The 10,566-nt window shown below is 43.0% G+C and overlaps 2 protein-coding genes across 2 annotated transcripts in view; one reads left to right on the forward strand and one right to left on the reverse strand.

Annotated features, from left to right (window-relative positions):
• Positions 1 to 1,916, forward strand: part of AP1AR (adaptor related protein complex 1 associated regulatory protein) — a 21,960-nt gene extending 20,044 nt beyond the window's left edge. The window contains exon 11 of the mRNA XM_035889079.1: positions 778 to 1,916. Coding sequence (XP_035744972.1) covers positions 778 to 1,043 — 266 coding nt within the window. The 3' untranslated portion in view covers positions 1,044 to 1,916. The remainder of the gene's footprint in view (positions 1 to 777) is intronic.
• A 4,556-nt stretch (positions 1,917 to 6,472) lies between these two features.
• Positions 6,473 to 7,045, reverse strand: TIFA (TRAF interacting protein with forkhead associated domain). Its single transcript, XM_009649395.2, has one exon. The coding sequence runs from the start codon at positions 7,034 to 7,036 to the stop codon at positions 6,473 to 6,475; it is 564 nt and encodes a 187-aa protein (XP_009647690.1). The 5' UTR covers positions 7,037 to 7,045.
• Positions 7,046 to 10,566: the final 3,521 nt, after the last annotated feature.

Raw genomic sequence — 10,566 nt, forward strand, 5'->3', positions numbered from 1 at the left:
CCTCCCACTCTCCCCCCACCCCCCCAAATTGTATATTTGACTTGCAATATGTAACTTTTAAATTATAATTAATTACTTAAATAGTTACTCCAAATTTAAAAGGGGAGTTTATTTAGGAATGTCTGAGGAGTCCAGTGAGTAAGAAGAGAGAGTACTGTAAATCCTCCCCTCTTTACAGTGGTATTGGGAGGGTTTTGATACACCATGAGAAAGTCTGTAATTACTGACAAAATAAATAGCATCTCTGATGTCTTTGTGCAGTCTTCTGACTAATGTTTTGCCTTTTTTGTGTGAAAATAAATATACCTTTTAACACAAACTGAAGGCCTTTCCTAGACGAACACACCCAATGGCCATCTAATGGCTGTTGTTTAAAATGCCTCATGTGATGTGACGTTTCGTCAATTGTTGGGTAAGTTACAGGAGTATTACAGGATTCCCCAGACACTTCCATTTTCTGGAAATGGCACGGTACAAACAGTCTTCTAATATTTATGTGCCCATGAGCGAGTAGTTTTACTGTGGTGTCTGTCATCCCTAGAACTCTGTAAAACAACATCACTGCCTGTGTTGTATTCATTCGGGCCAAAACTGACTGCAAACGATGGATTTAATGGGAACGCCACCACCAGGAAAAATACAGTGATGCTGAGGAGTGAAATTACGCGAGTCTGGATCTCTAAAGGAGTCTTGTTGTTGCTTCTGATGTTCTAATGCCAACATAAAGGTACTTCCCTCACAGTGATGTATTTCTCATAAACGTATCTTAAATCGCAGGCATGAACAGAATGATTCCAATGAGAGAACGCTCCAAAACAGAAGAAGATATACTCCGGGCAGCACTGAAATTTAATAGCAAGAAGACGGGAAGCAATCCAGCTTCAGCCTCCGACGATTCTAATGGCTTGGAGTGGGAGAATGACTTTGTTAGCGCTGAAATGGATGATAATGGCAATTCCGAATACGCCGGATTTGTGAATCCTGTATTAGATTTGTCTGCATCAGATGTAAGGATATCTGATTCCGATCATCAAGACAGATAGTGAAACTGCGTGGCCCTTGTTTATGACCAAATGTTGAGAGGTGAAATAGAATGTACAAAACCGATTTGCTCTTTTATAACACGGTTCCCTTTTTCTTATAAATTGATCAGCAAGGAATGGGAATGACTTGCTATCTGAATTAATTCAGAATTAAGTGCAATTTTATCATCTACCTTCTAAACTTTTATGAAAACTGGGATGAATCTAATGTGTATATTTCTGGATATCTGGATTTAATATAAAATTATCTGCACTAATTTAAGCTTCATAGCTTGACATATCTATATTTTAACTAGCCTTTTTTTCTGGATGATGTTTCTACTGATTTTGTTTTTAAAATCCATCATTGGCCTAACACTTATCTCGGAAACAGTCTTATATAATTTATCTAATACTTGAATATAGAAAGATAACTTTAAAAAGTTCTCATTTCCAACATGTGCTTTTTGACTTGTTCTTCAGCTGTTTAGAGGGTGTACTTAGCCAGCCACAAACCAAACTTCACACATGGTAAACTGCAGTTTTTCCCTGTCTAGCTTATAGTCTTCCTTGGCCTTGTGTTGTCCTCCTTCCATTTATTTTATATTATTTATTTTATTACTTTACGCTAAGCACAGGTAACCTCAGTAAACATAGTGTAAATCATCAGGTTAGGTAAGATATTGTATAATATGCCAGACTTAGTGAGTGTGTGCTAGATAGAAAAACAACAGTAGAAATTCTTTATGTGTCCAGCTGGAAACTTTAACCAGTATCTAGTGGAGAACTGGGAGGACCAAAGTCTTGATTTTTTCCTGCCCCCGCCCCCCCGAACAGACCAACATCTGTTACTACATGGTCCTTAAACTTCTTTAGTTGTGGAAAAACTTATAATTCAGCTCACGTGGAACAACTCTTGAAAAGCAACATTCTCTGAGCAAACTGGGGGAGGGATGATTGCTCTGCTGCTGGGGTGAGAAGAACAAGAGCTGAAAGACTGAATTCCTATATCTGGACTTTAAAAGGGGGAAAAAAAAAAAAAAAAAAAACCAAGCTGAAGTTACTAACCTGTATGTTTTAAGTGGCTCTAGCTTTCCTGTGCCGCTAAACTGGAGGGTTAATACTGCTACTATGGACTGAAATTCAAGGAGGCGTCCAGCAAATGGGGTGTAAGGTCTTGTGTGGTCTCCCCCAATATTTAATGTAAGTTATACCTTTTTAAAAAAGAAAAAAAGCTCACTGAAGAGAACATGCAAAACACTTGTAGATCTCAAGCTTTCCCCAAAGTTTCAGTAAAGCCATTCTACCCTACTGTGATTTTGTGTAGCTGTCTTGTTTTTCCCTGAAGAAAAAAAAAAAGGGGGGGGGATGGGGTTTAACTTCACGGCCGTGGAGTAAAAACAATGCGCTGTGTTAAGTACTAAATCTGCATCATCAGAAGAACCGAATTTGTCGGTGAAAGTTGTGTCACTGTTTTAGATCATCTGAGCCTGTATAGAACATGAGGGCCACTACAGTGTGGTCCTCTTTGTGGTAACTTGAACAGAAATACCGCACACTGGGATTAAATACGTACAAATATCAACACTACTGAACAGAGACGTCTTGTTGATGACATTCCACTTCTTAATTTAAATTGTAGCTATGTCACTGAAAATGTTTTAATGAGTTCATCTACATTTGCAATGCCTGTAATAAGCTTTAAAAATTTGTACACTTCAAATGTCTATTTTTGGTTGGGCATAAGCTACTACTGTGTAACTTCTCCTGAACGTTTATTTGTATAATATATTCCTATGGAAACGAAGAACTTTCTCAACATGTAAATAACATGTTTGGTGTTTTGTTTTTGTGGGTTTTTTTTGGTTTTTTTTTTAACCTGCTGAAACTGTAACTTACTCTGCAGTGGTCACTGCTTTTCCTGACCGGTGAACATGAGGTTAACTTGTCCTGAGTGTGCTCTGAGGAAGGAAACTAGCTGATAGTCCTGCTTGTAGAATAAACGAGCACGTGGGGAAAAGGAAGCCGACTGTAGCCGAAGGCTCTGACTGTGATGGGCACGTGCCATAGCCGCGGTTAATAGCATTCAGCTCTTCAGTGCGCTGCACTGAATGACTTCAGAAATTATGGTCGAGATCTGTGGCCATTTAAGAAATTGAAAGATTTTATGAACAGCTGATGTTAAACGATTCAACGGTACTGTAAAATGCGTATCTGTACAAACGTGAACGCCATTAAAATTTTCAGTCGGGTCTTGACGTTTGGCAATGGTTTATCTGTTGCTGGTTTTGTGGCTGCCACATCATGCAGGGTGAAAGCAGTGTGTGAAGAGGAATCGTTAACACGTTACCTCAAATTAGCAATGCGTCAGCTAACTGAGGGAGGCTTTTTTTTTAAAAAAAAAAACAAAAACCAAGAACAAAACAGAAAAAACCCCAAAAAATCAAACCCCCAACCTAAAACAACCGAGCTGTGTCTTTTAACTACTGAATTCCATAGCATCTGCTCTGGAGACCTTGTGCTTTGGAAGAGAGGTTCGAACAAGCTGCGATAGCGGAGGACGTGGGGAGCGTGGAGCCCTTCTTTCAGAAGCGAGCCGCTGTACCTTCACGCTTGGAAGGTAAGAGAACCTTCCTTGTGTAGCGAGAGTGGCTTTCCTTCGTGTCCGTCTGAGCCAGTCTGAGTTGACTTGTGCCTGTATGTAGGAAATACAGTGGTTTTAATTATTATTTTTAATTGCAGGGCAATGTTTTATTAAGTTGTTCATCTACTGGTTATGTTTCTATGCTGAAGTTGGGCCATTGTCAAATACCGTTTGACGGGACGATCTGGGCAGTCTGTTCAGTTACGTGGTTAAGCCTAAAATTCATGTTTCAGCATTGTCTTTCTTCATGATTGTGACTACTAGGATAGCTGAGCCAAGTAAAAACTTGCAAAAACTTACAAAAAAACATTAGCTGCCTTTGTGTGTGTAGCATTTTGTGCACTTAAGTTAGCAGTATATGACTAACGGCAGCCTTGGGGTGGGGGGAGGCGGGAGCGGAATCTGGTTTTGGTGAACAAAATATATTCTGGTATGCCTATACTGAAACGATTCTTCTGCTGCTGGTCAAATCAACAGAGTGATAAGATCCTCCTAAGAGAGGATTCATTTTTTTTTAACCCATATTTTGGGGTCGATTCTTACCCCAAGTGAATATAGTTGTAAAAGTTATTAGTGTTTGGAAACCGTTAAACCCCTGGGTGGCTTTTTTTTCTTCCATTCCCAAGGTTTTTTTTTCCTGGTTCCTGGAGATGTGCCTAAGGAATGCTCTGCTCTAAATGTGTGGATATCCGTGGGGCCCCTCTGTACAGAGTGAATACAGAAAAACCTACTGAGATGCAGCACTCTGCAGACCAGACGGAAGATTTTTCTTAGGTAAGTACTGTTTGTAGACGCTGCTCTTTTATGTATTGCATTTGACAATTTGACGTTGGGCTTGTCACTTATTCTTTAGGTAACAGCCCAAAAAATGTAAGCCATTAATACGGTTAGTGCCTTAGGTTAATGTCCTACGTGACAGGGCCAGTGAATAGAAATTGGATAGCGATACCGCTTAGTGGTAGGATCAGCAACTTGGTTTGATGCCCAAACCAGCATAAAACAAGAACTTGCTGGCATCCGTAATAATTTAAAAGCACTAATAGGAAGAGAGCTGTTTACTGGGAGTGCAGAACTAATGCTCCCTCCTCCCTCGCACACGATCCAAACTAGCGAACGTAAGAAATTCCATGCATTTTATAGGAGAGGCTGGTACCGTGTAAAAGCTTGTATGTGTAAGAGCTTGTTTCAGTCTGCATTTGCATCTCGCTCTTTTCCTCTAGACAGCTTGCATTTGCAGGTATTGGCCGCTCTATCTAATTAAAGAGTAGGAAGACTTGGCTCAAAAGCACGTAAAAGCCGAGCAGCCAACAAGTACTGGAAACCAGGAACGAGTAGCACCGTGTCCGGTGACGCGGTGATACCTGCTCAGGTTTGTTTTGTTAAGCTGAGGGGCTGGGTGTGCGGCGGAGGCGTTCGTGCCGAGATGGCGGCTGAATTGCACATCTAGGCCACAGACTGTAAGAGTTAATTAAGTACCAGAGCCTGGTTCCAAGAGTAGAAAACATGAGAACAAAGTATTTTTGGCAAGGATGAGATGAACAGACAAATCCTACATAAGCCTGTGTTTGAGTTTCATTGCCTCTCCCAGGACTTTCTCTCGCTTGTGGTTGTTTGCCTTAATCTCAGGTTATGTTGCGTAATTCAGCTGTCCTCCCCTCAGGTATAATTCTAGTTTTCTTGTAATGACTAATGCTGAACTGCATCCTAATGCTTAGGGATGATAAGATGGGCAACTCTTACGTGTGCTCTGTTCTGATTCTTCCCAGCGTCTCTCTCAAGCAAACTAAAATACTTGCCAAAAAAACAAGTGCCAATGAAAAGCTGAGCCCCTAGCAAAGGAAAACTTTGCTGAAACAACCTTTGCTGAAACAACTTCCACTGAAACAACCTGAGAAACACTTAAACAAAATTGTAAGAGAGCTTGGGGGGAGGGGTAGAGGTAGAAAACTTGGTAAAAGTATTGTAGTCAACTCTTACCTTGGAGCAATGCTACTTTTAGAAAGCCCAGAATAGTGCCAGCGCAAATTTCTTAGCTGGATTGTCCTGGAAATAATTTTATTCACTGTAAGTGCTTTCAGGTTGTAGTTGTAGAAGACCACAAATCCTTACTAGGCAACCCAATGCTTTTATTACAAAACTTATCTGGATTCTTACATACCATGATCACTGAGACTGCGTGTTTATTTACATTCACGAGCAAAAGTAGTTACTTGCGAAAAATATACATTTTAATTGATTTTACAAGTAGAAGAAAAATCTCACTGCGATTAATAAAAACATTAACTTTAAAGGACTCTCCTGGCAGCGTTTCTAAGCTGCAAAATCTGGGAAGTTACAACTTAGGCTTGAAAATACTGTTTGGAATTTCATGTCAAAAAGCAAAGCGTGAAGTATAAAAAAATGCAGCGAGCCAGTACGTCCCAACTTAGCTAACGAGTGCTGGGGCTACAGCGCTGTTCTGGGTGCTCTGTACTAATGTCTGTTAAATATACCTTCAAGGCACGTGATCCCAGTTCTTGAATTGAATCTGCTGCAGTGGATTTGAGCGTCCCTCTGTCTCCCACGCGTTTATGTGGCCGACAGTGGTGATCAGAGAGCACGTATGCCCTGACGAAGACAGCGGCAGGAATCTTGTTTCTGTTGAAGGAAGTATGTTCTGGTCCCCCTGCGCTGAAAACAGCAAGTCAGACAACGGATGCCCAGCAGTGAGAACCATCAACAACAGTGGACTGAGATGACAGCCTTCAATTTCAGAAGCTGTGCAGGTTTCAAATGATGAAAATCGGATCCAGCCTCCTTCTCCCTGCTAGCAGGACTCATTTTCATCAATCTCTATGGGGCTTTTGCCTTGGGAAGGAAACGACAACAAAGCAATGCCGTTCTCCGGTATAGGTTGCAGCGACGGCAGGCATCTTTCTTGTAAGATCGGCGCTTCAGCCAAGTGTAAGTGAGTCTCAAAATAATCCACGGACTCCCCTTCTTGAACCTCTGCTAAAATCTGGTAGTCCCCAAAACAAATGATGCACTTCCACGGCAGGTCAATTTTGTTTAAGTAACCCAGTTCTGTTTGGTCCACAATCAGTTTTGTTTTCTTGCTCATGTTCTTTATCTCGAAACAAAACTCTGAGCTGTTCAGTTTTCTGTAAAACTGCAATGAAAACTGAACGCGAGAAACACGAGTGTCCATTAAATTATAATGGCAGACGTTAGAATCGCGGCCAAACTTGGCCATTTCATCTGCCCTGACCTGTTCTCGCTTACAGAAATCCAAGCAACGAAACATCATCTTGTCGTCTTGGCAAGGATGGTAAAAGGTCATGTGGAGACACGTTACCGTTTCTTCAGTTTCAGCTTCTTCAAAAGAGGTCATGATGAAAGGAGTCCTCAGAACTACAAGAAAGAAGTAAAATCACAGCCTGAAATCACTGTAGTACCAAAACATTGGCTTGGGTGTGCAGTATTAAAATAATTCCTATATTATTGTATAGTGACTGTTTATAGCAAATAGGCTGAGAGTAAAGCTAATGAAAGCACTGGAATGAAGACGTAGGAGTCGAGCCTACCCAGTCCACGACAACCTCCGTGTCCCACCGCTTTGCCAAAGACTCGTTTGGTGACCGCAGCCAAGTGACAGACTGCTCTGTGCTGAACCCTTCCCAGCGGTGTCACCTCTGTTGCAATGGCTGCGTAGCACTGCAAAACTGAAAAAACACCCCTGACTGTAAATTGCTGCCAACTGGTTCTCAAGCACTGGAAGGGGCTGCCCAGGGAAGGGGTCGAGTCCCCACCCCTGGGGGGATTTAAAAGCCGGGCAGATGAAGTGCTTAGGGACAGGGTTTGGGGGTGGGATGGCAGGGGGAGGGGAACGGTTGGGCTTGATGATCTTAGAGGTCTTTTCCAACCTCAATGCTTCTATGATTCTATGATTTATCAGGATCTCGCAGCCAGATTTGTCTTTGGAAGAAATATGTCACTTAGCAGTGGCAGTGAGGTTCACTTTATGGACCTAAAAAGGAGGGTTAAGCAGTACTGTCTGGGCCTGCGTGCTCTGTTTTACAGCACGGTCCTTTGACTAGAAGATATCAGGCAAACGGCTTCTGCAAGTGGAGCCTGACTGTAGGCAGCAATATTTCGAGTGTGTATAAAGTGCTCTTTTTGGCTCTTTAGTTAGAATTTACCTCCTGTATGAAACAAGATACAGTGTTTAGAAGAGACTGATGTGACCATACGCAAAATGAATGCAAAAGCTGGAATATCAGCGAGACCTAAAGGAGGAATTGTCACCAACTCTAGGTATTTCCCCACTGCCTATTGGAAAATCCCAGGAAAATCCCAGCTATCTGCTGCAGAATTACGTAACTAGGCACTAAAAATAACAAATAACTTTCGCTGGGGTTTTTTTTTGTTTGTTTTTTAGCTTGCTTACAAAATAAATTCTGTTCCAAAGTTTGAGTGACTGCAATGCATCCAAATCTATGAAATTCCTTAGAAACCACTGTGATCTGGTCCTCTATAGGTGTAGGGCCAGTATTTTCCTGCAGAAATGTAGCCAAAAGACAGACAAGGCTAGGTACTTGAAGTAGGAACCAGGGACTATGAGTCCGCGGTTACTCGACAGAGGAACACGTGAGCAGCCTTTTACCTGGAATGGTGTAGCACGGCTGTTTGTCATGTTTCTCCGAGCTCGCACTAAGTTCCCGACATGTCGCACGCCGATCCTGAGCTTTCCCCACCAGCTCTATTCAGGGAACGATGCTGAAAAGCTGCTTACAGTTTAACCTGGTTCTTTTATGGGTAGGTGAATCACCAGGGCGGTTAAGTGTGCTGACTTGTGGGGGTTTCAAGGCTAAATGACAGCGCTGTACGTAAGCGGCAAGCACAGTGAATGGTGGTACATCAGCGCCTCACCTTCTGTGAGAAACCTCAAAATGGCTTCCTTCTTACCCCTTTAGCGCAAGACCAGCAACAGTTCTGACGCAATAGTTCAGCAACCTCGGCTTGCTTACTGAAGGAGACTACAACAGCGCCGCTACCACGCGTAGAGGATTAGAGAAATGGAAAATTTGCAGGTAGCTCTCGGAGCTCACGTTAAAACAAACTAGGAAATACCAGCTGTGTATGTGACAGACGCACGGACAGAGGCCCTGGCCTCAGGTTTTTCCTTTGCCGTCGGTACGACAGGCTGCAGTGGCATTCGTACCCATCCCTCCTCCTGCAAATACGCCTCAACTCCGCTGAGCTGGAAGCGGCTCTGTGAGCAGGAGCGTGGATTGTCTCTGGCCGTGCTTAGTTCTGCCCTCGGCTGCTTTGCGCCGGGAAAGAGGATGCGAGACGTTTTATGAGGTCAGCTTTGGTTAAAGGGGAAAACCAAGTCGTTTCACTTGGGTCGCGGATTGGCCTGCGGGGAGAGTTTTCTGTCTCGAGGCTTGGGCTGAATTTGACACTAACTTACTAGCGGAAGCAGAACACGCTTTTATCTTCCTTTGTTGGTTTCTGAATTGCTTCAGGACTGGGCAAAACACTGGAATACAAAGAAATACATTTTGAGAAGGCTGCAGCATATAGAACTGTGTATCAGACCGATGCACAATGGCAGTGCGTGAAGGAATAGAAGCAGGTTTATCGTGCGTGGTTTATCACCCGCCCAGCTTGACTGACAGCAGTATAGATCATAAAAACAATCCCAAAAGTGAAAGGGACTTCTGTGAAATAACAAAAGGTCTTCCTGTATAAACGTTGAACAGAGTCCCACTAAAAACCAGTCAAAAGGATTAATATGGGATATCTTTGTTGTCACCAGTATATACAGCAGAGCAAAATACTTTTAACCGTTGGCAACACATGGGGTTTTTTTTACGTATCAGTGTCTCATGAAGATTAAAAGTTTTCCTGTTAACGCAGTATGATGAGTTACAGAGTCATTATCAAATCTATATTGGATTTCAGAATAGAATATGAAATAAAGTCACTAAACTTTCCTAAGCAAGGTACATCACAGCAATTTCCCTTCTCAAGACAAGAAAATCCCTTGTTTTCAGCACGACTGGCTCCTGTATTCAGGGCTTGGTACTGGAGGCCACCAGCCTTAATGTTACGCTTTTGATGTGACCCTTTGTCTTCCATGACTGTTGATTTTTGGAGAACCCTAACTGGAGAAGGAAACTTTCTATTTTTAAATCCAGATTTCCCCTGCAACAGTAAGGTAGCCCATTGCACCGCTATTGTCTGTACCTTGAGTCGAACAAATCGCGATCTTGCTTCTTCCCCTTCTCCCAACGTCATCTCCAGTGTGCATCATTATCCGCGTTTTTAGAGACAGGAGAATGACACAGAGCATTTGGAACAGGCATGCTTAACTTGACAACCATAGAGTTCCTACTTGGGTGTTTGACAACGTTTTCCAGAGCTGTCGCTCTCTACCTACAACTTAACGCTCCGAGAGCTCTGCCAGTTTGTTTTTGCAAATCAAAACATCAGCGTTGGGCCTGTGTAACACGAAAAATAACATCCATTTTGTTGTTTAACTTCCATTTTAAATGACGGTACACTTGCGAGCCTGGGGCAGCGCAGAATACGATTTCCAAGCGCGTATTACACGAGGTCAGCTATCCCTTTTTATCTCCCCAAAACGCCGCGCTGTGGTCACTGCCTGTCTCCCCAAAATGCCGCGCTGTGGTCACTGCCTGTCTCCCCAAAATGCCGCGCTGTGGTCACTGCCTGCCTCCCTCTGCAAGAGACGATGTAGGAGGCCGGCAGGCCGCAGCTTGTGTGCCAAACCCCTGCTCGTCCCCGGGCAGGTTCCGCTGGTGCGCATCCATTGCACGCCGCAAGCCGAAAGTTCTGAGGCAAATGTACCTCGGTTCGGCTAAAAATGCCGCCTTTGCCGACGTGCCCAAGCTG

Source organism: Egretta garzetta, unplaced genomic scaffold, assembly GCF_000687185.1.
Source record: "Egretta garzetta isolate BGI_Z169 unplaced genomic scaffold, ASM68718v1 scaffold622, whole genome shotgun sequence".
NCBI classification, from domain to species: Eukaryota; Metazoa; Chordata; class Aves; order Pelecaniformes; family Ardeidae; genus Egretta; species Egretta garzetta.